At 41.2% G+C, this 21,460-nt stretch overlaps 1 protein-coding gene across 1 annotated transcript in view; it reads right to left on the bottom strand.

The window, feature by feature from the left end:
* Nucleotides 1-21,460, bottom strand: part of ZNF827 (zinc finger protein 827) — a 165,888-nt gene that overhangs the window by 103,735 nt on the left and 40,693 nt on the right. The window contains exon 5 of the mRNA XM_025204324.1: nucleotides 8,341-8,821. Within this exon, the coding sequence (XP_025060109.1) occupies nucleotides 8,341-8,821 (481 nt within the window). The remainder of the gene's footprint in view (nucleotides 1-8,340; nucleotides 8,822-21,460) is intronic.

The raw sequence follows: 21,460 nt of genomic DNA, 5'->3' as shown, positions 1-21,460 counted from the left end.
TATAGTTCCCACAGTGATTTTTCATCAGCAGTAAGTTCCACATAGAACACTTCTACCATCTCTTGTCCAGGCCTGAGTCATCTGCCTCACTGTCTCTCGCACCCCACCTCTACACAAGCTAATCTATTCTAGGGCTCAAACTGGGCCAGCAGGTGGTGGTATAGCTTGGAAAGATGCTGCAGACTCTCAACTGCCATTTTAAATAAGGAAAAAAAATCTTTCTAGCTCTTATGGGTATGAAGAATAAAAAATGTGGACAGAAGGTAACCTCAAAATACAAACAGAAGATAATCAGTGCATAGCTCCCAGCTACAGGCTTCAGAGAGCCAAGAACAGTAGCTCCACAAGGTAGGAATTGCCCCAGTCATCTTAGTGGGTGTTAATTTGCAGGAAATAAAGGAAATAGAAGGTGACTGAGACAAGTAAAGGCAACAAATGAATATTCTCATTTGAATGTTACCAGTGTTAGCTTTTTTATTGCTCAGGAAAGCAATACAGGAAAGGGAAACTCATAGGCCTCATCTATGCATAAAGTTGCACTGTTTTAAAATAAAGGTGTGATGGTAACACACATACAAGAGCAGCTAACCCACTGCAAGTGTGTCCAAATTAAACACCTGGCTTACATCAGTTTAACCTACCCCAATATAAAAGTATCAACATACACAGTTTAGTTGAACGGATAATTTTTTGTTCAGATCTGGCTACAAAAAAAAAAAAAAAAAAAAGCAGAAAAAGCCTCCAAAAACCAAAACCAGAAACAGTTCAACTAAACCAGCACAAAAGGGTATTTCTAAGGTAAATCAAGCCTACACGGGGCAGTATGTAAGCATAAGGAAGTGGATCTATACAACAGTGGATCCATACTAAGATAAATTAAAATTACAGGCAAACAAACTAATTTTATATCACTCCTGTCTTAGATCCAGAACTCTGGAGAGGATTCATAATACATGAGAAATAGCAAACAGTGACAAATCACAAAGCAGATTGGGAGAAACAGCGAGCAGGCCTAACAAAAGCCATTGCAAATAAAGGTGACTGTGGGTCAAATAAAAAAAGACAACTGAAAAACCTTTTACAAATTAGAACCAGCCTAGGATTAAAGAGATGTTAAGTCTATTCAAATAGCTTTGAACTACACAATTATTTCTTTCCAGAATGAATAATGTTCTCTATTTACACACAAAAAATTACATACACATATATAATTAACTTGTATTAGCTTACCTTCATCCTGAAATACAATGAGAACAAACTGAAGGATATGTTGCCTGTAGATTGACTCCAAAGAAGATAGCAGTTCAATTGTGTAATGCATAGAAAAAATGTATTGATCAGCAAGCAGCAGCTTTTTTTCAGAGGGCCAATGTTTCTTCATTCATTACATTATGAATTACTAACAGAATAAGACCCAAAGATTTCCAGATTGCTGAGTTTTATCTTTCTTGAAAATGGGACCATTTGATCCACTTGGCAAAGTAGATCTTTAAAGATAATGACGCACTTTCCTGAAACTGCCAGACACCACAAGAAAAAGCCTTGGGCTTCCACCACTAAGCTGAAAGGTTTTGACAGAAGCTGCTGACCAGTTTACTTACTGTGTATTTCTAAGTGGTCAAAATGCCTATGATTGAAAAAAAGAAAAGTCACAGACAGCTCCAAGTGAAGCTCAGTGTTATACGTTGGGCACAATGAAGTACTAGCCAGTGGTCCATCTACTAGATAATTGAAAGGAAGAATTTAAGACAGTAAAAGAATCCCCAAGCACTTAACCTTTCTGCTGAACTGAAGGCCACAAGAAAAAGATCGACAGAGAGAGCAAATAAACCCACCATGGTTCAAAGTAGTTGTAACAAATGACTCTGTCCCCATATTACATCAGCATAATACAAAACTGTCTTATTAGTCGTCACAAAATACAAGAGACATGTGACAGCAAGATGCAACCAAAGACTCCATGGAAGAAGTTGAATGACAGAAAGTACTGAGACCTGAACTTAAATAACTTCCTCCCAGAACTTGGCAGATGAGACAAAACCTTTCCATAGGGAACTCCACTGTGACTTTTATGGCACGAAAACAAGAGGAACAGCACTTTAGCCTGGGTAGGACTGAGGTTAGAACATCTGAATGACTCAATAAACACTAACGCCCCAGATGAGAGTTTCTGGGCACTGGAGACTGGGAACAGCCAAGGGATTTAGATTAATCATATTCACTATATTTGAAGAAACCCCTTTTTGTTACTGGACCTTCACATCCAAAAGGAAGCTGAGGTCAGTAAAGGTACAACTGATGTGTCTTTTACTGGCCATTTTTTGCTATAGTAATAGAAAGGTGGGAGAAAAAAAACATACAGATGAACTCTGGTAACCTCTATGGAGACCACGGCTTATGCTTGAGGATAGCCAGGAACAAGAGAAAAATCTGTACCCCCTGCAAGAGGAAGAATTGGTGAATTAGTTTCTATTGCTCCTGCTATGGCATCTGGGTTCTTTGGGTTCCCCATTCCTCCTTTGACTTCTATTTCCTGTCCCTACCCCCTTGGACTGGGAGCAGGACAGGGGAAAGGGACCAGACTGTTTGCACAGCAGTGAACTTTGAAGGTGCCCACGCAGTGCCTATGGCCAGGAGAGCAGGGAGACAAGCTGCTGGGTTTTGTGCATGGCAGGAAGCGAGGTGGGGGGATGGTTGCTGGACTGCCCAAATAGCATGGGGAATCCTGGATGGGCACTGGTCCTGGGTCTGTGGCCCTCACCTTATATGGCTCCTGGCTGCCTCAAAGTTGGACAGCCCCAACCTAAGCAATGACATTACAGGGTAGAAAAGGTTTAAAAGGAAAGGATGCTGCTACTAAACTCCCCAACTGTTCAAGGACTTATAAAGACTGTTAAAGTTCATAGCTCTGAAAATAATTTTATTTTGTAATATTATAAGGTTGGGAATAGTAAAAGGTTTGGAAAAAGGACAGCTAACTAGCCTGCTTTCTCTTAAAGCTCCCTTGAACTGAAGGATAAATATGCTTGGGAGGGATCTGAGCTTTAAGAAAAACATGGAGCATTAGTTTATATACAAATGCTGCTACAAGAAGTTCCCTTTCTCCTTTTCTGACTGGGTTTTAACCAGCTAGTGAACAATCAATCCAGAAGAGAGTGTGGAGTATGCATGTGACTTGTCATAGGAAGAAATATGCAGAAAAATGGGGGGAGGCTCATTTTTGTGGAGCCTACTGAATGAGCCAGGACACATTTGCTGTCTTTACCGTTACATAAATGTTCTGCTAAGCTGAAGGCTTGCACGGTTCACCTCTGCTACTATCCTTAAGGGTATGCCAAACTGTTTGCCAGTCAAGTGGAGTGCTGCTTGCAATGGAATGGCCCTGAATGGAAGCAAGTCAGTTTGCCTGAACCACCGTGTTGAACTCCTGGTATATCCTCAATCTCGTATGCAGCAAAGTCCTGGCTTCTTACCACCATGTGGCAAGATCATTTGCAAAGACTCTCCCCTCCACGGCAGATAAGGACAAAGCTATGGGTGGGAAGAAATGAAGTTAAATTTGTTTCTGATAGGAAAGAATTCCTTGCAAAAGGCTCTGCTGTCACAGAGGAAAAAGGAGTGGAAATCCCTGCTCTCCCCCATAAAAGCACAGACTGTAAAAGGGAAGGTTGGTTTAAAATGCTGGTAAGGGGAACTTTATTGAAAACAAATTGAATGAACAATCCAGTGGATTTGACAGACAGGCCCATAAATTATGGGCCATTGCTCTAGGCAGGAGTCATGACAGGAGAAACAGAATTATCATTGTATTTGTTTTTGTTAATAGAACTTATGTTTCATTTTAAATCTAGATTGAAAATACACTCTCTAGAATCACAGGTATATATGTTTCCTTATGTATACTGGGACAAGTGACATTGGGAAGTAGTTTTCTACACTGAAATTCATGTGACTGCAGCAGAGCAGAGTTTACAGTGCTACTTCTGGCTACATTATAGGTGTTTCAGGGAGGTGTAAGATATGTGATATTTGGTTTGAATGATGCCAAAAAAAACTCACAACCAATCGGCAAAGGGAAGGGGAAACTGATGATGTATCAGAGGCAAAGATGATTAAAAGCTTTTATTTGCTTAAGTTTCAATTAACTATGTTAATGGCCTTTTTGAGTTTTACTTTCAAGTAAGAGTCCTGGTGAAATTCTGAATCTGAAGAGATGATTCAAAGAAGTATCCTGATGGCATCGGAAGTCCACACCAGTGTTTTTCAACTTGTGGTCTATGGATCGCTGGGAGTCTGCAGACTATGTTTAAGACAACTACGATCAATCAAAAGTGTGTGAATATCCACTTACAATTCAAAGGGGGCTACACCTCCATTTGAAATTTCCAAAAGGGTCTGAACCTCCTTTTAAAAATGTTTAGAGGTCCGCAAATGAAAAAAGGTTGAAAACCACTGGCCTACCCTAAGAGCAATATCAGAGCTTTGGTCAATAAACTGCCAGTCTTATGTGCTAATATATTCTAACTGAAATCTCCCACTTTGACATAAACTATTGACTTAAAATAGATGCGGCATATTCTTTTATTTGAAACTGCTAAAGAAATATAACAATTATAAAAACGTAATTGGGCCTACTTTTTATACTATTTTAAAAATAGCCTTTTGAAGAATCTCCTAACTAGCCAGTTCAGCACTGCTGATGACAAGCTTTGCAGCATTTCATATTGCTTGCTTGACCCCCACAAGTTTCAAGGGTTAATGAAATATGAATAACCTTAATATCTAATGTTGCGATTTACCTACATATGTATTGTTTGTGGCAGTCAGCTGATTTAGGACTTCATTTTTTCCACGAATGAACTCAGCTCAGGAAACATGATCTCAGAGTATAAAGTGGTTTTTGGCCAGTTAGCAAAATCCCAACATGGTATTATTTCCAAAAAACATACAATTTGTATTTTTGTATGGCTCTGACATCAGTCATGAATTAGAAAGGTTATCTTTTTTTCTATCCCATTAAACATAGTTTGCAGCTAGCCACACACTATATGTGGTCCTGTTAGCCTTATTCCATATTAAAGTGTTATCACATGAGTAATTCAGACAACATAAAAAGAACAGTAGAAGCAGTGTACAACTGAAAGTATGCGACAAAAGGCTGTAAAGAGATGTTGTGCAGAGCAACAGAAATGGAAGAGAGAGGGAGGGAGGGAGCGAATAAAGTGTGCTTTACAATTATCGTTTCCACACAAAGTCCCTTTGAAATCAATAGTGCTAGAATCACATTTATTTCAATGGGACTCATTTATTTTAAAACATTATGAAAGTAAATTCTACACATAACACTAGTGCAGTAACAGTTTTATTATACTATGCTGGCCATGGTAATTTGGCTTAATGAGAGAAAACCCTGTTTTATAACAAAAGGAAGCAAATTTAGAAAATGAGTGGAAGGGCTAAATATTTTAAACGGATACATTTTTTGAAATTTCTAATGCTGAAACCTTTCAAAACAGAAGAAAGCACTGTTAACACACAAATACAGTTCTATACAGAATTGATGCACAGGAGCAGAAAACACGTTGCCCTGATCCAGCAAAACACTTCAGTTCATGCATAACTTGAAGCATGTGAGTAGATTAATTTAAATAGGGGAAAAGTTAAGTCCATACTTCGATAATAGGGCGGATCAGGGCTACAACAAATATACATATGCTGTTTGTTCATCCTCAGTAACTAATAACCAATATAATCTATAAGCCTCTCCAATTTAAATAAAACACTTGGAAGTACTTTAAAGGAAGGCTAGCAAGAATTGTTGAATATGGACAAAAACTGGGAAAGTATTTCGCAATCTGTTTTGTGGTTTGGGGGGTTTTTTAAAGTTTTTTTTGGATTTAAAATTTGTTAACTAGGTTTTTATCTTTTATTTAAGAAAATCTTACAGAGTCACCTCCAGTCTGATTTTCTCTATGGCAAGTGTCTGGCATGTGCAATTTGAAAAGTGGAAATATGTAATTTCTTGAAAAGGTAAGTCTAATAATAGAAGTTTTAATAGACTGAACCAGAGTCTAAAAGGAGCAAATCAAAAGGATTGGGTTCAGCATGGTAAGTTAAAAACCTGGAAACAGTTAGCAAAACCATAGCTAATATTTAGCAAAGCTGCTAAACAAAAAAACCCCTCTACTGCTATTATTCTGTGGCACACTGCATAGGTAATAGTAGCAGTTGAACATATAGAACCATAAATTCTGCCCCAAAATGTAAGGCTCCTTGGAAAACAGGTTCCTTTACCTCTAACATAACATAACGTAACATCTTCTTCCTAGTGTAGTAAACTTGGTGATTCTGGCAGTACATTTTCATCCAAATATGCACACACACAAAATTACAGATACATCTCACTCCCCAGTGACTTTATAACATGTTGCTAGGTAACAGTGCATACAAGTCAGGTTTCAAGACCTTTAGTAAGTCACCATAAAATAAATGCATGGGCCTTTTGCATGAGTAACATACAGTTGCATTCTCTTTCTGATGCCAATAGATCAGTCATTTAAAGCATGACTATCTGCCAAACCATAAACAGCTCCTCATCAAATATTACGTAGAAAGTGACAGATCAAAATGTTGTGTGCTTTTTCAGTGAGCAGGCTTTTCCCCTTCTCTTGCTTTCTGCTCTCATTCATGCCATAAGAAGCCATCATGAGCTCTATTATTTACTATTCAGTACAATGGAGGTCTAGAGCCACTTACTGCATAACATGCACTTAAGCAATGCTTATCTAGCTCATCTACAACAGATGTCACAAAACCCCCCAAACAATTGTTTTAATCTACATTTTAAACACAACAAAAATAAAATGGAAACACAGTAACAACAAATGTTCTTCCATATCAAAAAGGGACAAAATGTCACCACATTTCTAAAATGCTGAGCTTTTCCTTGCTGCTTCTGACACACAGTGGACATTTTTTTGTTATTCCCATCCTGTTAAGCTTCTTATTCCTCTTTTCCTTCACCCTTTTCCTTTTTGCTGACTGGCTGTATGAAGCCTTAGCCTTTATTTTCCATCTCTTCTCATTCCATCCTACGTTCACAAGCAAAAAGTATTTGTGCTCCCAGAGGTACAAAGATCTGGGGCAGATCAGGACACTGAGCAATTCCAAAAGACATGACTGCAGTATCACCAAGCAGGCACACATTACAGCAAAGCTGAACCTCTGGTTCACCTGGCAATGACATTTACTGAAATGCAACTCAAATTCCATTTAAAGGAAGGGGTGACCAATTATTCTTCATTTAAAAGGGTATTGTCAATCTCCAAAGGACTGATATGGCATTTGCAAATCACGTTGGGGACTGCCATCTACATGTTAGACAAGCTGGATTCTCTACCAACTTCCTCCCCTCCTTCCTTTCTTTTTAACTGTAAATCCAATTTTTTTAATGTTTAGTGTAATACATCCCTCCCCTCCAGGATATTCCCAATACTGAAATATTCAGTCAAATCAACAACAGAATACAGAAAATGCGGTGGACTCTCCCTAGACGCATACGCTCAGTTTCATAAAATTATTCAGCAGGCAACCATCTGAGGGAGGAAAAAGACACCACCACCTGCATTAGACACGGAATTCAATTTAAAAAAGATAATAAAGACTTTCAGAACGTCTTCATGTGTCTCTTGGGCTATCAACATTTTGACGACGATAATCAAGAAAATAAAGTAACACGTCTTCCATACTTTACATACTTCCATTGATTGATTAAGGTCCTCAAATTCCTGAGGAGGAGAGAGCATTAATAGCCCCATATACCAGGTAAGTAAAAGCAGAGGGAGCCAAAAGGCCTGATTTTCTGAAATGCTGTGCATTCATGGCTCTGACTGACTTCAACTGGATTCTATGGATGCCCAGCTCTTATGAAAACTGGGCTGAACAAGACCTGCTCAGGTCATACTGAAATCAGCACCAGAAAATGGAGATCTTATTCCTAGTTCCTGGATGTACGAATTAAGCCTCCCCAGAAACTGAGATCCTATATGTAAGAGTTCCTGGATGCAAGGAACTGAATGCGAGTTCCTGGATGTAAGAATTAAACAATAGGACCTCCCCAGAATTATAGTTTAATTCTTACATCCAGGAACTAGGAATACGACTTCTTGAATTTCTAGATTCTGATGCTGATTCAATATGACCTGAGCAGGTCCTCTTCGGCCCAATTTCTATTTCTTTTTAAAAATTTTTGACAAATCCATAAGTTAGCACGTACAAAACAGAAGGGTTTCTTAAGCTTGAAGGAGGAGGAGTGGCATCTGCTGCCCGCTGATCAATTACCTGACAGCTTCATGAGAAAGTCCGACGCCATCTTGACAGAGATGTCCTGGCTGAATAATGCTGAGGCTGTATTGGCCACAAAGTCAGAGGAGTCTTTCAGCTTTCTGTTGTTGGCGGCTCTGTCGACAGTGCTAAAAGCAAAGGATGCAGCTGAGATGCCATTGTCATCTTTGAGCTCTTCCTTTACTAATAAGGGTGGGACACCAGTACTGGCCTGCCCAGCCAGGTCAGGTGTTTTAGACACAGAAGCAGGTCCTATAAGCTCAGATCCTCCTTCCCTCTTCTGTGTAGGACAAGAGTCATTATTTAGCTGTGGTGACCCCTTGATCTCAGTTTCTGGGATTTCCTCCTTCACTTTGGATTCTGTCCTGAGGAAGTGCTGATGGCAACGCATGTGGAGTTTCAAGCTGAAGTGGCGAGAGGAGGTGAAAGGGCATAGCTGGCACTGGAAGGTCTCTCCCCTGTCCTGGTGTTGGTGAACCTGATTAAATGGTTAAGAACAAAAAACACCTACATTTAAGAAACAAGCTATACAAATACTGGAGATGTTTCACCCCTATGCCACACTTGCACACATCTTTATTAAGGAAATGAAATGAAAGGTTTGCCAGTTAGCTGACATGAAAGATGCTGAATAAAATCCATTATTAATAAAAATGGCATTATTGCACACAGAGGGCAAAGTATTTAAATCTCAAGGCCTGTTGAAAAATAAAATAGGATATCTTTCTGCATCATCAAAATTGGTAGCCCTTATGACCTGATCCTAACTTTCACCACTGCATAAAACTGATTCTTCCTACAGAAGAATAGCCTAATAATCCTCCATAAACAGTGCAAGCCTGGAAACACTAATGTGAATAGTAACCCTTCTACTCAGTTTAAGTCCCATATGAATCCTCTATTAGAAGAAAAAAAATGGTTCCTGTTTATCTAAATTGCAACAAGCTTTGTCAGTGGCTAACTTATTCTATCAGAAAATGAAAGATTTTGTTATGACAAAGAATAAATATGATGAAACAGCCAATATTATTTGATCAAGCACTATCTGGAAAGATTTACCTTTTTGTTTGTTGTTTGTTTTTTGTTTTGTTTTGGCTTGGTTTGGTTTGGTTTTTTGTTTGAATTGAACATCTTCAATTTGTTCTGGACAGGAACTGTCTCTGCCTATGTTTGCCCAGCACAGTGGGTCCCAAACTCTGACAGGTTGCGCACCATCAATTTAAAACGATACAACCTTAAGTACCATCAGCAAATTTTTCAGTTCAACCTTAAATACCACCAGCAATTTTCTATCATATAAAGTCATTATAAAAATTCTGTTAACACGTGCCACTGACAGGTTGTCCGCATACCACAGATCCACTGGCCTAGTACATTGGGGGCCTCCCTCAATTACTGCCTTTCAGAGCTACCTCACACATATATGCATGTTTCATATAAAACGTGCATATATTTGTGAGGGGGGTATATAGCATTATAGTATATCTATATCTATATATATATTTAAGTATATATAGTGTGCATATATTTAGCTTTAACCATATATATATAGATATAGATATATTTAGCGTTTAAGAAAGGGGTAACTGAGCCAAGCATAATGCCAGCAGGTGCAAAGCAAACTTGCCTATACAGCCTCCTCAGTGCATTGTGATACAATTACCCAATATTAACCCTAGATATTCCTCAAGCAAAGATTGCCAGACATGTAAATTTGTTCTAGACCCCTGAGTGAATGTATGATCTGGATGAACTGGCACCAGGCTGAAATCAATACAATCATTTTCACTTGACTAGAGTGGTTGGAAGTTTTTCAACAAAACAAATTTTTGTTGAGAAATGGCTGTTCACTGAACCTGAAATGTTTTACCTAAGGCATCTGGGGTTCAATAACCATCATCAGGTCAAAGGCAGGGTTCTCATGTGACCCTGTCTCATTTCCTTATTGACCTTGGTGCTTCCAGAGTGATGGAAGGCAGCCAGCCAAGGCTTTATAACTCACTGCTGTGAACATGGGAGTCTGGAAGTCCTGGGACTAACTGGAGCTCAGTTCCCAACTCTGCAATGGCAGACTGGGAAGCTACAGCTTTAACTGTGGTTTCTCAGAGCCTGGTCTCCCTGCCACAGAGCCAGGACCGAGACCCTAGGAAGACCCAGGCTCTTAGAGTCTATGGCTAGGGACAGAAGCTACACATAAACTGGTTTAAGTGATCAGAAACTGGTTTAAACCTGTAACAAAACAGAAACTTAGTGCACATAAACCAGTTTTAACATGGTTAAAACTGATTTAAGATAAACCTGGTTGAAAATGGTATCAGACTTAAGTGATTTGGGTCAAACCAGTTTATGGAACTTCTGTCCCAGACCCCTTCCTGGTTTAAGTTAAATCAGAGTCTTGCAGCATCCCAGCATTTTGCAACCCTGGGCTGTGCTGTCTACTCCAAAGAGCAGGGTTGGCCCCACCTCTCTGCTCTCTAGCCAGAGCAGTGAGGGCTGGCTGACAAGTGGGTGGGGTGGGGGGCATGCCTTGCTGGGGATGCAGCCCAGTCTACAGGGGTGGGGGGGAAGGGCAAAGATGACGGTTAAACACCCCTTCCCTTGCTCAAACTTACAGCTGGCTGCAATTGTAGACTACAAATACCAGAGGCACCTGGAAGCAGGAAGAAGAAGTGATGAGCAACCCTGCAGAGTCCTGATGTTTTAAGTCTGGACTGCAAATCCCAGAGACCTCTGGGGCAGCAGGAAGAGGAAGTGAACATACAGCCAGAGAGCTGTGCTCTAGTGCCCCCCAGCTTCTGGCCTGAGCCACTGCAGGTATGTGGCTGCATTTCCTGAATCAAAGGTAAATGTCTGTTTACTTGTTTCAATTTAATCTGTGCATTTTAGGCTAACCTGCAAAGACTGAATCGATTCAGCCTCAGGCTTTTTGACTGTCTGTACTTAGCCTATGGCTCCAGGATAGCTCATCATGCAGATTTCCCTCACGGCATATTTCATTTTGGAAACACCATATTTTGTTGTTTCCACAATAAAACTTTTTCAGAATCTCCTGTTCATGAGAAATTGTTTTTAAAAACTTGGTTTCAGTCTGGTTCAAATGAAAACCATATGCATATTATAAAAAATATATGCAAATCTCTTGTGAACCAGAAATCTTGCATTTCAACCAGATTTACCAGTGATCTAAACAGGATCTGATTTAAGGCTGGCAGAGACGAGTGGTTAGTGAGCCAAACATCTCTCTCCTGTTCTATACCGCTCTGCACTCAGTAAAACTGCATTTCACTGATGCTGCTCTGATTACAGTGCAGCAGTACCCAAAGGTTGCAAAGTTTAAGTGGTACACAGAGAGTCAGAGGGAATCTCAGCAGAACATAATTTACAGAACAACATTCTTAACATGATACAAATGTGATATTTACAAAACCAGTAAACTTAAGGCAGGGTTGTCAAACTCATCCAGACCGGGGCCCAATGTGTGGCGTGGTGTTAATCTGCGGGCCACATCAGACCCACAGACCAGCTCCACATTTTGGATCTGGAGCTGTGCTTCCAGCACCAGGTTGTGCAGTATGGAGCCCCAGAGCAACTGTGCATGTAGCACAGCCCCAGAGCAGCACACAGCCTCTCTGGAGCTGAGAGGTTCACAGCAGCTGCTTTCCACTCCAGGACATGAGCTGGAACAGGCAGCCCATGCATCACGCAGGGCAATCTGGCACACCACGTAGCATGTGGGTCACTCTGAGACCCATGGGCAGCACTGGTGGCCAGGTGATATGGCTTCAGAGGACGGACCCAGCCCACTAGCCATATTTTTGACACCCCTGCTTTAAGGTATTGATTTCGATTGTGCTAGCGCTGTTGACAGAAGATGAATGTCTGTTTTGGTGTATATTTGGAGGGATTGATTATGTTTCTGAAAGTTAAATCTATTATTTTATGAGTTGGATTCATTAATTTGTTTTTAAATGGCAACAAATGAAAAATTAAAGACCATTGCTGAAGCCCAGCTCTTATATCATCCGAAGTCAGTTTTAAATCCCAACCCCAGTAGAATAATGTGATATACTATAGATAGGAAAAAATATAATGAAAGTGCTGTAAATACTACTGAAAATATTGTGGAATGTGATTTTTCCTTTTTGAGGGGTGCAGATATGTGATAAAGGTTGCAAGCACTATTACTACAGTAACTTTATCTCATATACCCACTGAGATGCATATGTTAGGCTATATCGTTAGGATCCCCAAGAATCAGTCTCTCCCCACCCTCTTTTTAACACATTCTTCTGGAGGCTCCATGTCACAGCCATGAATATGATTTCTTTTGAAGCCACTCAAAGCCATGGTCTCAGTCAGGTGACAAAGTCTTTATGACAGCCCAGCTTCCTTTGGAAGGGCTCAGCAGGCCACCTTTGAAGAATGCTGATGAAAAGAGAGAGCAGATCTGTGTGACTTGGATTTCCTTTCTCAGAGGTCACAACAGCAACATCACCCAGGTTGCCAGGGCCTCCTTTGTCTTGAAACAAAATGCACTCTACATTACACTTTTGCAGATGTACAAAAAGAATTTCATGAAGGAGAAAAAAGGAGAACTTCCTACCAACTGAATTTTAAAGAGAGAGAATTTGGAAGGTATTATATTGTAATTCAAGGACTCAAGATTAAATCATAAGAAATTATTAAAACAGCATCAAGTCCACGTATTAGTTTTTAGAGCACTGCATATAAGCTGCTTCTAGTGGTACTTTTCAAATTCCAATAAATAATAATTGCATGATTAACTCAAACTGTTCCCAATATGCACTACCATATATCTGTCAACAATTTCACCTATCATGCTGATCAATTCCCTACCTTAGTTTGGTCCTTTTGAGGTTCTTCTCAATCTTATCTAGTCTTGACTTAAATAACTTTGTGTCACCTGCAGTTTTTCCAGCACAGTGTTCTACAGATCACGACTAAATATACAAAAACAACCCCTGTCCTAGTTTGGAGCACACTTCTGTTAACCTTTTGTCATGCTTAAAATTGATAATTTATTCCTACCCTTTGTTTTACTGTCTCTTGGTAACTTCCTAATCTTTGATAGTACTTCACTCCTCTCTCTCCAACTACTTAATTTTCTTGACAGCCTCTTAGTAAGTGACTTTGCCAAAGGGTTTTTTAAAGGCCAAATAAATTATCTCAGTTGAATATCCTTTATCCATTATTTTGTTGACATGTTCAATGTATTCTAGTAGATGAGAGCATGATATTCTTTTACAGGACCAGTGCCTTCCAATCATACTGCACCAATTCAGGTGTTTAGTAACTTTATGTTTTGTCATTTCAATTAATTTATCTGGTATTATCCGGGATTTGCAAAGTCAGCCCTTAGTGTGCTTTTCTTTACAAAGAGAAATTCAAGATTTGCCACCAGCTGACTTACATGAGAAAAGGTGTTTTTCTAAGGGTAGGAACCTTCCTCCAAGTGTGTTAAACTTATTTAATATAAGAGGTACAATGAGCAATTAATTCAGCAAGAGTTACTTTTGAACAAATACCTCCACGTTTCTTAAGACTAAGCAAAGAATATCCTCCTCCTCCGCTGTGCTCTAGAACTGTTTAATTGTAGGTGCTGAAGTTTCTTGTCTTAACCTTGTCTCGGTGCGAAAACTGACCAGTTTAAAAGCAGATGCTTGAAGTTGCTGACTAGATGCAGTTGCCTCCCTGATTACTCTCCACATCATGTAAAAGGGTTTTACATGACCAGTGTTTACACAGGGTTTACACTGACCAGTTTAAAAGCAGATGCTTGAAGTTGCTGATTACTCTCCACATCATGTATTCAGCACCCTTTTCCTAATCTGGAGGCTGGTTATATACGTAACTCTATTAATATATTTGTATCCCTAGGACATAAGATTTTTAGTCATACAGGGCATGTCCAGACAAGCACTGCACACCACATGTGCAGGTATTCCCAGCGCTGATAACTTGCAGCATGGCACAACGGGTTTGACACCGTGAGAAACCCACAGTAGAAAAAAGCAGTGTGGTACACATGGTGGCAGTGTGTGCCCCCCAAAACTGGAGCCTGTCCAGCCAGATCCATGGTCTGGCTGCCGGCCAGGCTCCCTGAGGCCAGATTGCCACTACTGGACCCCTGGAAGGCCCCCAGGACCCCAAGTAAGCCCATTGGGGCCAGCCCAGGTACTGGCCCCAACCTCCCCTACTCCACCTGGGGTAACTTGCCACGCACCAGAGCACACATGCTCATCTAGACGCACCCACAGAGCCCACTGTTTGGTCCCCTTAACACACAACCACAAACACAATCGATTCAATGGTGAGAATAATGCTATCCCCTTCCCAACCTCCACAACCTAATCTGCCTTTTCTGTTTAGTTTACACAATCATCTCTTTGATTTCTGCCATTTCATCATGCTGCAACAATATCCTCTATGTTAAGATCCTCTTCCACTGCCAGGCAATCTAGTTAACCTATTTCTGCTTCAAGCTTCTTCTTTTGCAAGATATAAAACTATAACTATAAATGTCTCTATATTATACAGTACATACTTACTTACAGTTACAGAAATTTTGGTCCAAATTATGTTTTTTAGTACTTAGGCTGATACCCTGTTTCTTTTCTGGCATGAAGCTCTGTGATCTTGGCCTGTTTCTCCACAAGGAACATGGAAAGCTGCAGCAAGAAGTTGTGTGGTAGTGAGTACATACCCCTAAGATACTACGGGGCCAGAAGCTGACTGATGGATGCCTACAGTACTGCTCTGAAGTGAATTTCATCCACATTAGCCTAGAAGGGGAAACAGAAAAGGCTGAGACATTCTTCCCAAATAATCACTTTTCTGATCCTTCAAAATAAGTATCTAAAATAATACTGTTTTCCTAATCTTCAAAAAGTGTATATGCATCTAGATAACTGTGGCCCCTTCTACATATTATATCTATTGTGCAAGTACCTTGTTAATTTCACAATACATTTAGACTGGCTACACCTGCAAATTAACTATGGCACATTAAAGAGGTCCAACCAGATATAAAGTTATTGCTCAAAAATATGTAATAATTTTATAGCTGGTTTCTTGCTAGCTTTAATTTGCATGTGTAGGCAGTCGGCAGCTGGGAGAATGCAGCTGCTGCTGGGGACCACAACGCACTCTCGAGTCTGGGAGATGGCAGGCGCTGTGATCTCCCAGCTGCAGGGTGCTCTACACACCCCAGGGCTGAGAGATCGTAGCAGCACCTGTGGCTGGTGGGCCCAGGTACACCACACAAAGAACCAGGGCTAAGAGGCTTTCAGTTGACATGACTCTGTCCCACCTAGGCCTCTCAGCCCTGGCTGCATGTGATCCCCGTGGATGGGAGTCCCCTCAGCAGAGGGGCCTCCCAGTCATGGGAGACTGCTTCTTGCCAATGCAGGGGGAGCCCATCATTGGGCTCCCCCTGCCACAGCAATAAGGTGCAATGGTATCTAATGCGCAATCTCACAATCACGCTTCCTGCCATGCACATGTGATCCTATAGCACCTTTACCTGAAGATGTAGCGAAGGCCTGTAGGAAAGATCTCAAGAACTATTTCCTTTGCTGTTTGCCTCTCTCTATTCTGCTTAACATCAGTTTCAATGGTTAGAACACCTGTTGAAACCATGCTGTAATCTCCAAAATACGCCGGAGATGAGAGCAACTGCAACCACATCTGACAGACCTTCCAAGAACTCGGGACCAAAAGGTAAGGACTGAAACTTGGGCTTATGCAGATGCTATGGTTGTTGTCCCCATCACAGGCCAATAAAAAAACTATGTTCAGTTTTAAATTCTGTACTGCATCTATTCTGGGTTTCTCTAACAACCTAAATATCACACAGCAATTAAAGATAACATTCTGTGCCTGAAATGGCAGTATCCATTCAATCCCCCATGCCTGTAGCATGCATGCAAGGGTGCTTTCCTTCTCATCTTTCACGTCCACACCTCCTGTTGCGAGTTGGTTCTAGGAAAGGACCTCTACTGGTTAAAGTGCTGTCAAAAAAGTTTGTATAGACTTGCACATGATTAGCTCGGAATGAGTCCATTATTCTGTCTAGGAAGGTGTTCCTTACCTGGAGACAAGACACCAAAAATATTTTCAATGACCATGGCCTGGTCTGATTAGCATGTTATAATTGACATAAAGGTATTAGAAACTGGTTTTTCTACTGCATAAAATGGAAAATGGGGAAAAAAGAAGCAACCCCAATATGAAATCCTATAATCATTCACAGAAAGCAAAACTCAGAATTCCTAAGTACTGTGTGAGTCTGGAAAAGACCTACAACATTTAAAATTCTATGGAGGGGTGCACATACTGCAGCTCTGGGCTACACCGGCTAGTCCCAAATGTCATGAGAAAAAGGCTCTTGGATTCCAAAGAAAAGCATAATAGGACAAATGCCCTGAAAGAAGTCACATCTGCCATCCCATTCAGCTGAACATAAAACTGAGTTCCCGTCTACATATTACATGCATTGTGCAATTAAACAATTAACTGCACAATTAATTTAGACTGGCTACACATGCAAATTAACCACCATGCCATAAAAAGGTCCATCCACCTATAAAGGTACAGCTGAAAAATGTGTGATGATTTTATAGCTGGTCTCTCTCCACTTTTAATTTGTTCATATAGCAGGGTCTCCCCCAGCTGATGGGGCTCCCAGATGATGGGGTGTACCAAGTGCTGCCAGAGCTGTGTCCCCCACACTTGAGGGGATTCTCAGCCGCAGCAGCACCCCACAGCTGTCAGGAAGAAAAGTCCCACAGGTCCTGGGGCTGAGTGCCTCTGTCTCACACATTAGCAGGGCTAAGAGTCCTGCAGCTATAGAACTGGCTCCCATGTACCAGCAATAAGGAAGGATAGGATCTGAGGCTGGATCCCACAATCACGTGGCATGGCAGGAGGTATGGTAGTGTGGATCACATACTAGATTCTATCGTATTTTTACCAACATGTGTTGGGTTGGGATTTAGGTGGAATCCTGTCTGAGCAGATAGCACAGCCTGATAAACAGAACTATTCCAGTAGAGCATTCTGGAGTGAGTCCTTTGTTTTGAGAAACCACACTCCCCAGAGATAATACACAATCTTATCTGCAGCCACTGTAAACTGATTGGGTGCAGCTAGTAAAAATAGTCTGTGTAGGTAAATTCCCTCTTTACCCACAAAAAGCTAAATAGCGCCATGAAATCTCTAAATGATGATGAGAAACCATACCGCCTCTCCAATTAACAGCTTCTGTTTTACTGTAAGACCTCTGATTAGTCTATTTCTTTAGGCTTTCCCATATTCTGTTGTGAACACACTTTTGTTTTTAGGAGGCAATTTTTATAAAGTATTTCCTTCAAATCTCTATATGCTGTGCATTTAGGATAGTCTACTGACTCCTACTCATACTTCTATACTCTTAAGAGGTTTGTATACACAGTGTCAACCACAGCCCCCGACATGTGCCATCCTGACCTGTGAGACTAAACTGTATCAAGTGCCAAGACTCGCAGCCTGCATGCCCCACCCCCACGGTAAGGATGTGGCTTGCTGGAATCTTCGCTAGTTTATTTTATTGATTCATGTATAAAATCTCATTTTTACAAGTGACTCTGGGTTTACGAATAGTTTTATGGATTTTTTTTAAACTGCCAAATTAGTTAACCACTTTGAAACCTGGTGAAGACGCACTTCATCCCACAAACCAGGAATAAATTTAACACTAATAGTTCTTTCACCCTTTCACTCAGACCAAAGACTGAAAATACTCATGTGCTATTATTATACATTTGCATTCAGACTGTTTAATCAAATGAGAATCAAATAATCGTGTTGAGGGCTATCCACTGAGAACAGTCGTGAATCACCAGAGGTTTAAATTTGGAGATGCTCTTCTATTGTGTGTCAGTGCATCTCATTGTGACAGTGAAAGAGGAAAAAGATAAAGGTTTGCAGGTACATAGTAACTGAATCACAAAAGATCAATATCAACACCCTGAATTGCACCAAGAAGCAAACAGACCTCACGCACATGTTGATCTGAAGGGGTAAAAGAGTAAAACATTAGGAACCACATATGAGCACACTCTTAGAGCAGATGGGAATTTACCAAACACCCGCCACTGAGGACATCATGGACTAAGAAATTTGATGTCAAAGTAGCAACATGCAAGCACCTCTTATATAATTTAAACACATTAATGTTAACAAGTAACATGCAAAATTTTATTGCCTTTGGGGCAGAAGAGTGTACGTGTGCATGCGTTGAGGGTTTGCAGGATTTTGAGGGATTTTAGAAGATTTGAACAAACAGCTACCACACACAGGTGTAGAAATTGTTCTGAATTACAGACTTATGCTGGAATCATTTTAAAACAGTATCCCCTATAAGGCCCGCAGTTCTTATCTGTGATATGAGGTGAGATTTCTCACAAGTTAGTGTCTGTCTGTATCACGAAGGCAATAGCTAGTATTCATACAGAAGAGGGTCAGCTGTTACTCTCATCGCACTATTAGGATGAGACATGGCTTGTAAGGTGTTAGCATACATGCATTTTTTCTGTTTACAAATAGCTTGAATTGATTAAACCTCAGTTTAATCTTCACACAGAGCAGAACAATTAAAAATAATCTTTGGTGCTGTCAGACATTCTTGGGGACTGCTCTACATAATTAAATCTTTGGTACCTTTTATTATGATGAAAATCTTTGTTGAAAGATGAAATGTTACACAGGGCAGTGCAATGTTTTAATAGAACTTAAAAAGGAGGTTTTTAAAAAAAATCAAATTTTAGATGTGGAATAATATCCCAAGGATATATAACCAATACTTCATTGAATGCCTCCCTCAAATTCCTTGAGTTGGAAAGTTAGCAATAGTGGATGAGTTAACACAGGTCTTTAAGTCCATCCATTTCATGGCATGGAATTATTTTCTTAAATTCTATCTAGTCCTTTGCCCAGTCTAATTATTGCTACCAACATTACACCCACATCTCTTGGAAGATTATGCAACAATCTAACCATATGCTCAGCAATTTGACCTGTGGAACTATTCCATCTGGTCTACCAGTAATCCAATGGGCTACTGGAAGTTGGGAAGAAGGGGCATGCCACAGAATTTGGAGTCCCTGGAGCCCAATGGAAATGGCCATTGACAGCAACCCCCTGGATCCAGGCTGCTAGCTCAACACAGTCCCATGCTGCCACACACCCCCAGACCCATGCTGCCACCATGTTCCACATGCCCCTGGACTCGCACTGCCACCCAAAAATGGCCCCACACTGCTACCCAAATTGGCACTGTGGATCCAGCCTGGGAGAAGCCCCTGCGGTCTGTATCTGGCATGGTACCTGGGGTGAATTTGACACCCCTGATGTACCAGATTCCAATTTCAGAAAACTAACATTACCCCTATAAAACTTGTGTGTTCTGGGGCATAAACACGCAGCATAAAAAACTCTGGTCCTTCTCTGTTTCTGATTTCTCTGCAGCAGTGTTCTGACAGATGGGGAGTTGCTGTGATAAGTTACAAATACTGTAGGTTCTGTAAGTATTTCTGATTGTTGTAAGGTGGCTTGGTTCAAGACAAATGGGAGTTGATTCATGAAGAGACTGGCTGTACATAGACAAGAAAGAGTCAGAGAACCATCCATCTGCCAGTACTTAGGAGACAATATATGTGCCATTCATTGCCTTTAATGTCCTACATCTGGACCCTGCTACCCACACTGAGTTTATCAGACTGGCCTGCAAAGAAGAAGGTCCCAACTTGCAAACACAGAAAAACTAGAAGGCAATAGAAAATATCACCGGGAAAGAGAAAAACTGCAGCAGGGAACAAATGAGGATAAGTTGTCTGGGGGAGATCAAAAAAGGGTTCTTGCCTAGGGCCTATACCATGGAGTGGTATGAATTCGGGATTCTGCATGGAGTGCCAGATCTTAAGTAATACAGACCTGTTACAGACTGTTTGTTATTCACTCCCTCCTTGTTTGTTTGTCCCACTCCCTCCTTCAAAAAACAAAACCCCTTTTTCTCTTTGCTTATGCTTTTGTTCCTAGCATTATAAGTGAAAAAACACTTCTGCCTGAAGAGGTTGAACTGCACTTACTGCTGGTCACAGGCTCCTGAAAGGAAGAACTTCATGTCCTCAACCCAGGCAGACCTGATGCAGTAAGACCTAATGAGCAATGCACCTGGTACAGTGGTCCAGGAGTCACTCTAAAAATAAGTAGTCCACCCTATAACATGTAAAGGCATGACACAGTGGAGGACTGGAGACCCTCTGGGTTAAAATCTGTGGGGAACACAGCACAGGGGACACAATGGTGGGAGTCTACTACAGAACTCCCACCCAAAGGCAAGAGCTTGACCAGGAGTTCGCCCCAAAACTGGCTCAGGCTCCATGCTCCAGGGCCATGGTTGTCATGGGTGACTTCAACTACCCAGACATCTCGTGGCAGGATCACTCAGCAAAATCCAAGTGGTTGCAAAGCTTCCTATCGTGCGTGGATGACCTCTACCTGACTCAAAAAGTCTACGGGCCAACGAGAGGTAAAGCGTTGCTCGACCTGGTACTGGCTACTGGGGATGACCTAATCGGTGACCTAGTGATCGATGGGAAGCTGGGTGATAGCAACCGCGAGCTGATCACCTTTACCATCTGCCGTAAAGCTGGCAAGTTGGTCAGCAACACACAAGTCCTTGATTTCAGGAAAGCCGACTTTGACAAGCTCAGGAGGCTTGTCAGTGAGGCCTTAAGGGACCACGACCCCAGGGGGAGGGGAGTTCAGGAAGAGTGGTTGTTCCTCAAGGGAGCGATCCTCGATGCACAAGCTAATTCTATTCCATCCCGGAGGAAAGGCAGCAAGAGGGCACAGCAGCCCCCCTGGCTCTCCAGGGACCTAGCAGATCTCCTGAGGCTAAAAAGAAAGGCCTACAAAGGATGGAGGATGGGAGTCACCTCCAAGGAGGATTATTCTGCACTGGTCCAGTCCTGCAGGGAGCATACCAGGAAAGCCAAGGCTGCAACTGAACTCCAACTACCTTTTAGCATCAAGGACAATAAAAAGTCCTTTTTCA

The sequence above is a fragment of the Alligator sinensis genome, unplaced genomic scaffold (assembly GCF_000455745.1).
Source record: "Alligator sinensis unplaced genomic scaffold, ASM45574v1 scaffold169_2, whole genome shotgun sequence".
NCBI classification, from domain to species: Eukaryota; Metazoa; Chordata; order Crocodylia; family Alligatoridae; genus Alligator; species Alligator sinensis.
Note: the sequence above shows the minus strand (reverse complement) of the source record. Positions and strands in the feature narration are given on the sequence as shown.